General features: G+C 33.1%; 1 protein-coding gene across 1 annotated transcript in view; it reads left to right on the top strand.

Moving 5' to 3' along the window:
- Positions 1-15,008, top strand: part of wdr18 (WD repeat domain 18) — a 60,902-nt gene that overhangs the window by 6,555 nt on the left and 39,339 nt on the right. The window contains exon 4 of the mRNA XM_059537676.1: positions 4,957-5,098. Coding sequence (XP_059393659.1) covers positions 4,957-5,098 — 142 coding nt within the window. The remainder of the gene's footprint in view (positions 1-4,956; positions 5,099-15,008) is intronic.

Below are 15,008 nucleotides of genomic sequence, written 5' to 3' on the forward strand. Positions count from 1 at the left end.
GTATAAACCTATACACAACTAACCTACTGACAGATTTGGACTATAAATATACTATATATAAATGCTTACTTATACAAAAACTAAAAAAATATGCATACTATACGAATGCTTCCTATACACAATTGTATATATTTGTTAGTGGTGAAAACTTAAAATGGCAACTATGCTGGAAATGTTAGGACTTTTTAAGTAGTTTGATGTAATGTTTTGTTATTTAAAGTCACGACTGTTAAACTAGTAAATAATTTAAGCTTTTTATGACATGCATGTTTAGTTTAGGTTGTTAAATGTTGTTGAGTGATGGTAATGTTCTCTAAAACTGATACTAAATATGTTATTCAATAAAATTTAAATATCAAAATTTCTAAATTAAAAAATCTAAATTTGAAAATAAGCTCAAGTACTAAAACTTACAAAAAAAAAAAAATGGTCTAAATGATGTTATTTAAACTATCAAATAATTTGTAATATTTCCGAAAAAGCGTTGTTCGTTTATGTTGTAAAATATCATTCATTGACATACTGTTATCTAAAACAGACTAAAACGATTAAAATAGTTTTCATTTCAATTAAGCTGAAATAAAAATAAAACATAAATATTAGATGAAAAATAAAAATCAACGCCTTGACAGCTTACTAAATAAGATAAATGGAAGAAATAAAACTAAAATAAAGGTAAAGAAAAAAAAACTTACATGAAACAGAAATTCAAATTTAAATGAAAACTGTAATAGAAAATAAATATAAAAATACTACATATCTAAAATAGAAACAAAATTAATCAATACTTTTAAATAGTATATAAATAATAAAAAAAATAACACTAATGTCATGTGGTGTTGACCCCAAACATAGTGATTAAGATGTGGTGTTACTTTTGACTTGGTTTAAACTTTTCATGAAAATGATGTAAAAAAAAAAAAAAAAAAAAAAAAAAAATGTATATATATATATATCCCTTTAAGAATGATGTCCACAGTTTAAAAAATAAAATAAAAACATGCTTCATATATATATTAAAGGGATAGTTAACCCAAAAAGTAATTATTGACTCACCCTCATGTCGTTCCAAACCCGTAAGACCTTCATTCATCTTCAGAACATAAATTAAGATATTTTTTAAGAAATATGAGAGCTTGCATTGTGGTACTCTCATGAACATGTGTCGAATACTGATGAGGAAGAAGAGAAATTGTTGAATAAAGTCGATAATTTAGTTTTCTTTGCCCACAAAAGGTATTTTTCATGACCACTGATGTCACATGTACTGTTTTAAGGATGTCCTTAGGAGGTCAGAAAGCTCTCGCATTTCATTAAAAATATCTTAATTTGTGTTCTGAAGATAAAAGAAGGTCTACGGGTTTGAAACGACATGAGGGTGAGTAATTAATGACAGAATTTTCATTTTGGGTGAGCTAACCCTTTAATTGTCATTGATCCTAACACCAGAGAGGAGCGCCTCTTATCTCAATGGTAGTTGTTTAGCTGGCGCATGCACCTCTAGAACTACATGACTTTGTTTGGATCATGTTTTGTTGTTTGCCGGGTGTATTTACTGTACGTTTATTCTTAGCAACATCAGTCTGGGCTCTTATTGATTCCTTTACCGCATGTTGTCACCAGCTTAATCATGTTTGCCCGTAAACATCGCCCCTGTTCTGCACTCGGGTTTTTGCTGTAAGCTGAATCGTGCCCGTTTGTGTTGACTGCGACCTTGCTGCTGAGCGAGCGACGCTAAGTGCGGCGCAGCATGAAGAATGAAGAACTGTGAATAACGAGGGGAATCTAAAGTGTGAGAGGGGGACACAGACTCACTGATGGATGCAGGACAGAGTGAGAGCTGAGACTGATTGCAGTGGACACACCTTCTGCCAGAGAAATGCACAAAGCTTTTATGTCGAACCAAAAACTCTTACATGGCCAGTCAGTCACAACAAAGTCACTTTGTTTTCATTAACCATAGTCTTCTGAAATTATATCAAAAAATCTCTTTAAAAGTCTCTTATGTTCACCAAGGCTGCATTTATGTGATCAAAAATACATTTAAAAACCATGCAGTGCAATGCAATACAATGCATCTTTATTATAAACCATGGTTGAAATTTGTTTTTGAGCATGCCAATACCAGACACAGAACACAAATAAAAACTAAATCACATATCGTTTTAATTAATAATTTCCAATTAACAGGTACAAAGGATCTCTTGTAAATAGTTCTCATAAGCATATTAATATTGTGAAGTATTATTTTTCCTGTGATGTGATGTTTCTTTAGATTTATTCCTGTGAAGTGAATTTTCAGCATCATTCCTCCAGTCTTCAGGGTCACATGATCCTTCAGAAATCATTCTAATATACTAATTTGCTGAAATATTTCTTAAACCTTCACTTTTTTTTCAAAGAATCCTAAAACAATGTTTCACAGATTCCACAAAAATATTAAGTCGCACAACCGTTTTCAGCACTAATGATAAACAGCATTAAGTTGAAATATAAATGTTTTGCAACATTTGAAATGTAAGAACTATATTACGTGATAATGTAATAAAATAAGAAAAAAGTCATAGTTAATTGTTATATTTCTGTTTTGTTGTATTTTTGATAATAAATGCAGCCTTGGAGTGCAGAAGCATTTAAAACAGTTTATTATAAAATTATATAATAAATAAAAGGAAAATAGAATACAAAAAGAATAGAAAAGCTAGTTTTAGTTTTTTTTTTTAAGAGAACAAACAGATAGTAAAGAATATCTGTTGTCTAAATATGCAAATCTAAAAACAGCAAGTTTTTTTTTTTTTTTGAAAGAATAGATTTAGAATAGAGAGTGCTAGAGTTAGAGGGTCAGATAAAGATGGAAGAGATGTGTTTTTAGGCGATTCTTGAAGAAGGCTGAGGACTCAGCTGCTCGGATTGAGTTGGGCAGGTCATTCCACCTGAAGGGAACAGTTCATGTAAAAGTCTGTGAAAGTGATTTTGTGCCTCTTTGAGATGGCACAATAAAGCTTCTATAGGCACATAACTCTTTAGGTAAAGGGGTGCAGAGCCAGTGGTGGTTTTGTAGGCAAACATCATTGCCTTGAATTTAATGCGAGCAGCTATTGGTAGCCAGTACAAATTGATGAACAGAGGTGTGACATGCATATAAATGCCATTATGATGTCATAATGATTTTATAGTGGAATATGTTGTCCTAAAAATCACAGTGGGTCACATTTTGACCCGAAAGTCAAAAAGTTTTTTCTGATAAAACTGTATATATAGAGACCAGGATCGGGTGTGGAGACTTTTGACATGAGACCAGTGATTCTTTTTGACCTTTTTGACCAAAGAAGCCCCATCGTTCCCCATTATGGTCACAACAAAGCTTGTGAAAAGTGAAAAATACATTATGCATGATATAATACATTAATTAACCCTGATTCATTTTGTGAATCCAGAAGTTTGAAGTTTTAGACTGCTATTATAACACTTATGAACACAGTAGAAGAGAGCTGTGGACATGGACGCTCACCCAGAACTAGGAAGCTCAATTAAAGCAAATGTAAAACTGAACACAAATCAGAAATTATCCTCAGTCTCTCAGACAGAAAAACGCAGATGTGTATGACAGATGTTGTTTAAGACAGGTCGGCCCCTGAGCTCATCCAGCGGTGCTGCGTCATGCAGCGGTGCTGACAGAATGGGGTTCAATTCTGTCTCGTCTCACTTTATCTGCCCTTGTGTTTCCATCTGGATCTCCTTATCCTTTCCATTTAATTCATTCAATACTGTAACATTTTGTACTGCAAAAGTTATTTTCAACATGGATTAAGTCTTCCATTTTAGTCAATGGAGATATAAAAATAAGTACAATTGATTCAAGTAAACGGAACTTGTTTTAGCACAATAAAGGGATCTGGCAAATTGTGAAATCGAATATGAAAATAAATAATTTAGCAAAATTGCTTTGCATAAAGTTAATGGCATACCAGCAATAATTATTTTTTAATAAATTATTAATTATATGTAAAAATTATACACTTAATTGTTTGTATATGATGCATGTGAGTTGTTAATTTAATTTTTTAGTTTTTCTAAATAAAATATACAAAATTTTAATTGAAAACACAAAAGCTATAAATCATAAAACTTCACCAAAATGTTATTATGCATTTTATTTAAAGCATAAGCATGTGTGAGATTCTTTTACAGTAATAATAAGAAATTTTATTGGGTGTCAGGAGCAGAGAGCAAGAGATGTGTACGAGACATTAGCAGTTAAATGTAATTTAAATACACATGATGTGATGTACATAATCCAATAAAGAGCTAAAGAATGAACGATGACCAAAAACCATCTCTATTATTATTTCATGAATATCATTTGACATTTGATACATTCTTTTTTCTTCTTCTCAATTTTGATTATTTTAATGTGTCTAATAATCTGATATGTACATCAAATTTTAAATCCTTACAAAATAAATAATATACATAATATATATGAATCGTTTATTCAAAAATAATTATTATTGCTGCTATTCCATTAACTTACTAAATGACTGCACATTTGTAAATCATTTGCATTGCTTCTTAATGACTTGTTATTTTTCCAGATGTTGTCATCCAAACAAAAATATATGTATATATAATCCTCTACAGAAAGGCACAGTATAGGATGTGGTGTGATATCTAGAGTCACTGAATCTTATATACTAATATTTTCAAGGTCAAGCCACAAGCTTGCCATTGATTTTTGTATAGAGAGAAAGTGAGTATCAATCTTAATAATTCACTTACACCCAGTGTGTTATATTTTAATATTTCACATTCATCAATTTTTAATTAACTCATCATCACACAAATAATATGTTATAGACCTGATGGTTCTCATGATTAATTGTCGTCCTGAGCATGTCGTTTATAATAAATACCTCATAAGGGCAAGGTAATGAAAAATTGTGTATTGTGTTTCAGTGTTGTTCAGTTGGATTCGTCCCGCACACCAGAACCACGTCACATTCTTTCCCGTCACTCTCTCCCCATCACCGACATCCACTGTGGCCTGATGGGACCACAAGCCCGTGTTGCCACCGCATCCCTGGACCAAACTGTTAAGGTAATTTTTGCTCTGCTTGTCCTAAAATATGCAAATTACATGCATCACAATATCTGAAGTGTATATTTATATTAAAGGGTTAGTTCATCCAAAAATGAAAATTAAGCAATGAATTACTCACCCTGAAGTCATCCTAGGTGTATATGGCCTTTCTTCTTTCAGACGAATTCAGTTAGAGTTATTTAAAAAAAAAAAGTCTTTGATCCTTCAAGCTGTTTGACACTAGGGCTGCAACAAATGATTATTTTGATAATCGATTAATCTAATGATTATTGGGTCGATTAATCGACTAATCGTCAATTATTTCGCTGATTAATCAGTAGAAATTTATTGATTATTTAGCTTTTGAAATTAGTTCAAATATTGAGTATATCCTAATAAATAAAGGTAATCACTTCAGCTTTTAAAAGTCATATTATGTAATTAGTTATACAATAAAATCATACAAATAAATATATTTGACACAGAAAATGAGATGGAAGAGAAACTCTCTTATTCAACCATTTAATCATTTAATTACCTTAAATATATTTTTGTGGGTCATATGGATAAGAAACAAAATAAAGGTTAAGTGATAAGACGTTTTATTTTTTGGATAATCTAATATGCACAACATAATCTCTAATATAGGGTTATGATAATCAAAACGGTCCTGGGCTGGATCAAGCTTTGATCTCTGCAAAACAAACTATACCTTTAATAAATGGTGGGTTTTTTTCCCCCACAAATAAAAAGACTTCATCATTAACTAGCTCCACACTTGAGAGCTGCTTTATAACAGAAAATAAAGTTGTAATTCTAACTGAAAGCGACACTGACTCTGGTTTTTCATGTTTAATAATACTGTAAAGGTGCTTGATTTAAGACTATCTATAGAACTAAAGTACTAAATAAATAAACGTTACGTGACTGGACTCTACTGGAGTACTGAACTACAGCGCTCATGCAAACATCCACATCTTTTTAATCAGATGCGTTTTAAACTGCTGCCTTCTCACCGCTGTCAGCTTTTGATGTGTTTATTTTGTTATTAGGAGAAAAACGCGCAGCAAATATTGACAATTATCCAAACGCAGATCAGCAGCCTTGGAATCGTCTGCGTTTGTTCTGAAGCGCTGTCTTCTCCTGAATTTCATCTGAGAGCTGAATTACTGTCTCGCGCTACAGCGCCACACTGGTCAAACCGAGTTATTGCAGGCTCTTACATTAGATCATATGACATTAAACGACTGCTTGACAACAAAAATTTTGTCGACAATTTTTTTATTGTTGACGTTGTCAATAGACTTGTGCTGGTATTCGGTAATGCGGTGATTAATATGCACGATACTGTTATCGTGGGCACTTCTAAATACCGTGAATAATCATATATTAAAAATTATTCAGAATTTGGAATGCATTTTAAGAATATTATTCCCATCAGCTGCTTAAAATGCACAACATCGCTGTATGCTGCTTGAAAGAGCGCATGCGCTCTGATGTAAACAAGCGCGCATGAGAAGCACATGGAGGAACACGTGAGAGACGCGCTGAATGAAAGCACATTCACTCTCTGACAGAAGATGGCGCTAAATGCAGCCCTTACCCTGTAAACAAAAATAATCTTAAATAACCATTCAGATTTGTTTTCCCTATGGTGTTTATTACAGTGACAACTACTGAAATATTTACACTTAATAGGCTATTTATCTTCAAACATTCATTTTTTTTTTTAACTGGACTACAAATGCCCTAGATATTGTTTGAAAGTGTTTTGATCTTTTATTGTTCATTCACACTTTACATTATGGCTTCATTAGTGAACATAAACTGCCAATGAAAAAATTATTCTGAACATTCATTAATCTTAGGTATTCCAATATTTAATAACACATTGTTAAAATTGAAAGTTGCAACTGTTATTTAATGAGCTAACATGAACTAACACTTTTAAGATTTTTTAACAAAGATTAATAACATCTATATCAAATGTAGCTATTGCTCATTGTTTAGCTGTGCATTTATTGAATGAGCACTATGCGATGTCCGAACTGATTACACTATATTTTATGTATTGCCTTGTATTTTATGTATTTTATGTAAAATCATTTACTATTTTTAAACTGTCTTAAATTCATTTTAAGTCAATTTTTAAATCATTTTCATTTTCAAGTTCTTAAATTGCTTGTTGTATTTTTGTGATTATTTTTCTTCATTACTTTTTTTTTTTTTTTTTAACTTTCTTTTTGAATTACCATTGTGTACAAAATGTGCTATAAATAAACTTGCCTTGCCTTGAATGCATTAACTAAGGTTAACTAATGAGGTCTTATTGTAAAGTGATACCTATTGGTTTTTATAGTTCTTTAGTTATTTTTCTGTATTGCTTTATTGTTTTAAATGTTTAGTTATTTTAAGAAAAAAAAGTTATTTAACCTGTTATACTGTATTATCTCCACTTTTTAAAACAAAATTTCAATACCGTGATAATACCGTATACCGTGATAAAAGCATTATCAATTAATCGCAACAGGAAAATTTGATACCGGCATATCCCTAGTTGTCAATAATGTCAACTAATCATTTCAGCCCTATTTGACACAACTTAGCGGGTGTTGGACTGCATCAGTCCTTGAGAAGTTTAATAAAAAGCTCATCCATTTAAAAAAAAGTGTCTCCCATGACTCCGGGGGGGGGGGTGAACAAAGGCCTCCTGTAGCGAATCAATGCGTTTTTGTAAGAAAAATATCCATATACAAAATGTAATAATCACTTTAATCTAGCTTGCGCTCACAGTTGTATACAGAGCAGTTTCGGGGGAATTATGTTTGAAGTCAGCTTTACGCATGCGCCGCTCAGAAGTGACTCTTGCGGAAATGCAGCAGAGAGATCAAAACAAAACAACGTTTACTAATTAGAAGTACAAAACGAGGTTTTGTAAAGACGAATGTCAGAGGTTTTCGATATAAGCCAAGAGGAGACTGCTTTTCCTTTGCTAAAGTAAGGAAACTTTGCTTTTTTGCTCCTGTTAACAAACGTTGGTTTTCACGAGACTCACCGCCACATGCGCAACGCTGACATCTACATCATTCCCACGGAACTGTTTCTGTTTTACAAGCTAGATTAAAGTGATTATTGCTTTTTGAATATGGATAATTTTCTTACAAAAACGCATCGACCAACAGTCACACACATCCGTCTTGTGTGTTTACATAGAAAAAATATGGAAAGTAGCAGAATGAACTGGAAAAGCATATTCTGTATCAACGGCCCCTTAAAATAGAGCAGTTTTTTTAAAGAAACACTGAATGATGGTGCAGACTGGTCAAATAATTTTTTTTCCCCAGAAAGCCTTAATTTAATTGCATAGCAAAGTTTTCCTAAATGTAATTTTTTTTTTTTTTTTTTTGGAATCTATAAATCAATCATAGATCAATAAATACATAAAATATACATGGCGTTGTGCATCTTAACATATTTATAGTTGTTGAATGCATCTGTTTGTGTCCATTTATTGTTCCAAATAACATTTCTTGTAAATGCCAGACCACTTTAAAATGCATCTCCACATCCTTATGGTCCGCATGTGCCACCTACACACATCTTTGTATTTTTCTAACGCTTTATATGGGAAGCCTGTTTTACCTCAGCTAATTTAATATGCTGATGTCTTCAGCGGTTCTGTCCAGTTTTTGAAAAATCACTTGAAATGCATGAATATTTATCAATTCATATTTCTCTGTCATATGCACCTAAAGCTGCCTCACTTGTAATCCAGTTTGTATCTTATTTAACTTGCTAAACTATCATAATGGCATCAAGAACTCAGGTCATGAATGGGGTACTTAGCTTGAGATGATGTGCTGTCTTCTCTTTCTTGTTTTATGTGGGAAGATGCTCTTAAATGACTGTTTGCTGTGATGAGACCTTGGATTGTCATTCAGGGGAAGTTTGCATCCCATTTGTGCTTGTTCTTTGTTGATGTGCACCTTTTATAGACCTTGTTAGGCATTTACAAGCCTCCTGTCTTCCAGCTAAAACACTTAAAATGGGGTAATTTTGTTTTAAACGGACAATAATGCATGCTTCCCCTTCCTCAAGTTCAAAACTTTGCAGAAATGTGATTTTCCCGTTAATGGATGTGACTTAGGGTCAGTAAGTGTCTGGCTGTGATATAAACTGCATAAGCAGAAGATTGGAGTCTGTGGTCAACCACTAACGTTTTTTTTTCCTTCTGCTGTACCGAAACCATAACGAACCATGCAGTCAAAATGAGGTATGTAATGAACCGTCATGTTTGTGTTCCGTTACACCCCTAGTGTGTACATATATAGTATTTACATAACAAGTATACATATGTAAGTATTTAGTTCATTTATTACATTTAGTATCTACAATTTTACTCAATCAACTGATTAAGAGCTCATTCCTTTTTAGTAATTCATGGATAATGGAAGACTCAATTTTCAAATCCAAACGATAAACTGCACTTTTTAGATTAAGCTCCAGGATGAGAAACTGCAAACCAGAAGCATCAAAATATCAAATGAGGCATCAGCAGCAGAGCGTCTCTCCAAGGTCAACCTGAGATCGCCCTGTGGACTCGCTTTGAGTGTTTCCTGTGTGATCATTGACTCTCAGTACTGAATAATTTCCAGTCCGTTATTGATACACAGTGAAGAAGTGAAGGACTTATTCGATCTTTCATGGATCTTTGAGGCCGAGGGACACTTCAGCTCTCACCGCTGATCTACTCGTTGCGTCTAACAATGTTCCGGTGTGATTTTGGATGAGACTTTATTCCTTTTATCATTGACATTGCTTTGACAGGATTACGCCAATAATCAAGCCCATTATAAAGAAGCCACAGGCATGACTGATCTACAGGCTACATGCTCTGAGGATCTGTCCTCAACGACTGGCTGTTTAGTCTTTGTTACTGCACACAGGCGTTCAATGTCACACTGAGTGCACTCTCTCATTACCCACAATCCCCCATGGGGCTTTTGCAGGACCGGTTGTTGTCATGACAGAGCTCTAGTGAGGAGAAATTGGTGAACGAGGTGTGGGTGATAATAGAGGGGAGTTTACCTCAGGGTGACTCACCCACCCCTCTTTTCTCAGGACCATTTCCGAGATTGTTTTTGGTATGAATGCCCTTAATAAACATGCTCGTAGGTCTCGTATAATCAGCCTCGTCTCACGCTGTCCAAAGCCATTTGAACGCTGTGGCTGCCGTCAGGGTCTCAGGGCCAATCTATACCCGAATCGATCAACCCCCAGAAGGAGCCAGCGATTTAAAAATTTGTTTGTGATGTCTGTGGGAATGCAGCTCATGCTGTTTAATTGTGTGACACATTCTGCACTCGGCTGTTTTGAATGATGCTTGTGTCATGGGCTTCCCGTGTAGATAATGTCATGGCTAGTTTAAGGCTGATGTTTATCGGCTTGGATCCGCTTGGGAAGATAACAGCGGGTTGCAGTATTTTGACGTCAGGCGGTGTCTTATTCTAGACAGCTGGATGTAAAAATGAGTGTAATACCCCCAACATTTATAAATAATAAATCATAATAAACATTTCTTCTGCCAAGAAGTATAGTTCATTAGTCTAATTGTAGACTGTCAGCAGTTGCCAAACATCTTGGTACATTAATATAGAATTCAACTGATGTGCGGTCACAGGTTCATGGGATCCAAAGTTTTTTTTTTTGCATTGTTTTTTTTGGCATAGAGAAGATAATTTTTTCCGTTTTGATCAAGAAATTGATTTTTATTAAGAAAGGATGCTTTAAATTGGATTGAGAATACTGATTTGTAAAGCAGATTTCAAAAGTGATATTTATCTTATAGTCAGGTGTGCACATAATTTTTTCAGCCTGGTTCTCATAAGAGAACCTGGAGATTTCGTTTGGTCCTCACACTGCATATAGCGTGACCCATTAAATGCAACTATAACAAAGGAATTAACAATAGTTATAATATTATTGCACTTTATTTATTTAGTTTTTAAAAAAAAAAAATTAAATGATAGTAAATAAACTAAATAATAGTGTGTGATTTAATATTATTAAAAATAAAAAGCAGTCCTAGTATTAAATACAAATGCATTTATTTTATAGTAAATTAACTTAAAAATGAAATGCTAATATTTACCACTACTTTGTTTGTTTGCCTCTTTAAGAAGATTCGCTTTATGTATTCCCCAATTTTAAGTTGCTTTGGAAAAAAGCGTCTAAATATAAATAAACAAAAGCGTTTTCATCATATTCAAACTTAAAATCAGCAGGCTTTTATTTTTTGGCGGGTTGTCGGCAAGTAAGTATACGCACTTCCGGATTTAGCGCTCCTGATTAAAGAGCATCAGTGGATGAATGTCACAGTTTGTATTGTGCTTTGAAATGGTAGGCATAGCCTAGATTTATGCTTTCAGGTTGAAAATAAAACGTATATAGTACAGTTTGTGATCTAAAATAGTAATTGTGCATTAACAGCTGTCAACCATGTCGGTACGCAAATGCGCTGTCAGAACATATTTATATAACGCATTATTTTTTTTGGTCGCGCATGCAGACCTGCGGACCACTTATGTGCACCCCGAAGTCACTTATAAATTCAGTTGAAGCAAAAAACCACTTAATTTGGTCTTTTCTGTTATAATTTTCTGTATTTAAAAATATAGAATTATAATATGTATATATTATAGAGCGTGAGTGAGTGTGATCATCCCTTCCTATTTACTACTAGTTTAACGTGAAATAAACATGAATGGACATCTTATGCCTCATGTAATCGCTTAATCTGTGTTTCAACTACGGAAAGACATTAAAACTAATGTCATGTAGCATTTAATTTACCTTAGGCAGGAAAGTCATCAGTAGTCAAGCTCCTTAGTTTGCTAGAGAAATTAAGTCTACAGAAGAGCATTTTGCGAAATAGTAGACTAAATATGCATTATAATTTACTTTACTTTTTTACCACATTTGAATTATTTAATGTTTAAATAAATCTGTAATGAAACAGGTTGTGACAGCCACTGTGTAAATTAATATATTTCAGCAACAAATAAAAATCGTATAGTTTAGAAGTTATTTTAAAAAACTGCATTACGTGCAATTTTCATGTTTGCAGATGATTTTTTTGGGTCGAGTGTTGATTATTATATCAAAAATAAATGGAAATTAAATTTAAAATCGGGCTTTGTTGTTAAGTGTAACCTTGTATTAATGTAAAAGGGCTCCCTATAGTTTAGAGCCTAAACAGAGGTAGATTTTTATCCCTAAGAAAATTAATTATAATTGAATTTATTTAAAGAAAGTGCTTTGTTCAGTAAACCACTGTTTAATAAAAGAAAAGCAATTTTATATTTCGTTTTTTCCCCTTGCTGTACCGAAACCATACCGAACCATGACGTCAAAACCGAAGTATGAACTGAACCATTAGGTTTGTGTACTGTTACACCCCTAATATTTACCTGGTCTTTCTAATTTAATTGCCATTATGAACCCATGCAACATTGTTTTAAAACTGCAGTGTTGTACAATTGCATGCGGGATGAGAATAAGTGTGAAATGAGCATTTCAAAGACAACTCAAGGCAGCAAGGTGCTGAGAGGACTTAAACTTTATCATCTGCATTCAGCCCTTCCCATCTGCCACTTTACTGGCCTGTGAATGACAGGGAAACCTTTCTGTTAGCTGTACCAAAGAGTCCAGAAGATCCCTTTTAAATTAGATTGAAATGCAGCCAAAATCTCTTTGGAATGCGTTCAAATGCAATAGTCCTTCATTTGATTTTGAGATTTGCACTTGAAGTGGTCTTGTTACCAACTTAGCTTTCATTAGTCTTTGTACGCTTAGCTGTTAGTACGCCAATCTGTCCATCATTGTTTTTATCATTAACAGAAAAATAAATAAATAAATAATTATTTATAAAGCTGAAATAAAAAAATTGTTTTTAACTACACTAAAATTGAAAACCAAATTTGAAAATGATGCTAAATAATTTAGTCCTTATAATTTAATCCTTCTTCACCTCTTTATTGTCGATTTTGTACAACAACCTGAAATCACTAGATAATGTATCTTATCTACTGAAAGAAAGAGATGGGGTGAAGCTTTTTCATCAGGTTTAATGTCAAAGTTTTTTTGCTTTCTAGCCAAACGTCTGAATCCCGCCCTGGCTTCCTTTCTTCATTTGAAAAGAGTCAGTTTATGAATTTCATATAGGTTTATATGAGGTCCGAAAAACTGAATTCTGTTGGCCTTGAATGGAGTTCATCTTCAATATAATGGATAGTGGTTTGAATCATGCAGTATATTGCATATATATATATATATATATATATATATATATATATATAGAGAGAGAGAGAGAGAGAGAGAGAGAGAAATATAGCCTAAGGGTATGTGAAATGAATAAGCTATGTGAAAAATTTTGGAAAACTGGCATTGAAAATGCAGTCTTGACAGAATTTAAAGGCCAGTTTTTGAATGTATCAACCAGTAAATGAGTTTCTTGTTTGTTTGTGTGTGTCTCTTAGGCGCTTTTTAATTAAACTCTCTTTAAGCCAGTGGAAAGTGGTGCTTTCGGTGGTGGAGAAGCACAGATGTCACCTATCAAAGGCTGAATATGTACTTTAAAGCTTCATCTCAAGCTACCATTAAACTAAAGTTTTTTTTTTCTCTCTGATATTTGTTGAATCCAGGCACTCCCTCCCCGTTTGTGCTCTGTCCCATTTAGACAAAGTGGTCGCCATCAGATTGCCATCAATCAAGTTGATCATTCTGATGTTTAATCTGTCTCACTGTTGTTCATTAGTCATTTGAGCTCAATAGCATCGGCTACGGTGGATTACGGCCCGTCAGTCATCGTAGATTAATTATTTTGTTTGTCGTTGTCGTGAGGAGATTCTGGGAGGTCACATTGCACAAAGACATGGGCTTGTTAGTGCAAGAGGGATGCAGAGGTGTCTCTGTATCAAACTGCAGACCGATCGCTTTTGGGTGTTTAATGATGGTTATAAATGTCTGACATGGATTGACAAACTAGCCCACACAGATGCACCGCCTGACTTTTGACCAGTGCATTGGACAGCCTGATTTATGAAATGGTCAATTCATTTGGTTGAACATCCCATGACCTTTGCTCTAGTCTACATGTTTAGAAAAAAGCTCTTATATCTGTGGTTTCTTATGAGGGTTATTTGAATTATGACTGATATACTGGCCGGGTGTATTAATTAGTGGATTTTTGACCATTTAGAAACTATTCCAGTTGGCAAATTAAAGGGATGGTTTATTCAAAAATGAGTTTCATTCTTCTGTTTAACACAAAAGAAGAATGTTGTTAACCAAAGAGTTGACGGTAGCCATTGACTTCCATACTATGGGAAAAAAAATACTATGGTCAATGGCTACCGCCAGCTTCCAGCTATATTCTTCAAAATATATTATTTTGTGTTCGGCAGAAGAAAGAAACTCAAACAGGTTTTGGAAAGACATGAGGGTGAGTAAATTATGACCAAATTTGTATATTTTTCATCTCCAGCCTTGTTACATTGTTAATTTAGTATTATGCAGTGTTTATTAATATCTTAAATTGGCTTTATATATATATATATATATATATATATATATATATATATATATATATATATATATATATATATATATATATATATATATATATATATATATATACATATATACATATATATATACATATATACATATATACACATATATACACATATACACATATATACACATATACACATATATATATATGTATATATATATGTATATGTGTATATGTGTATATGTGTATATATGTATATATGTATATGTATATATGTATATGTATATATGTATATGTATATATGTATATATTGTTTATTACTATAAACTTTTTTTTTTACAGTTTGTTTACACT

Source organism: Carassius carassius, chromosome 44, assembly GCF_963082965.1.
Source record: "Carassius carassius chromosome 44, fCarCar2.1, whole genome shotgun sequence".
Taxonomy (NCBI): domain Eukaryota; kingdom Metazoa; phylum Chordata; class Actinopteri; order Cypriniformes; family Cyprinidae; genus Carassius; species Carassius carassius.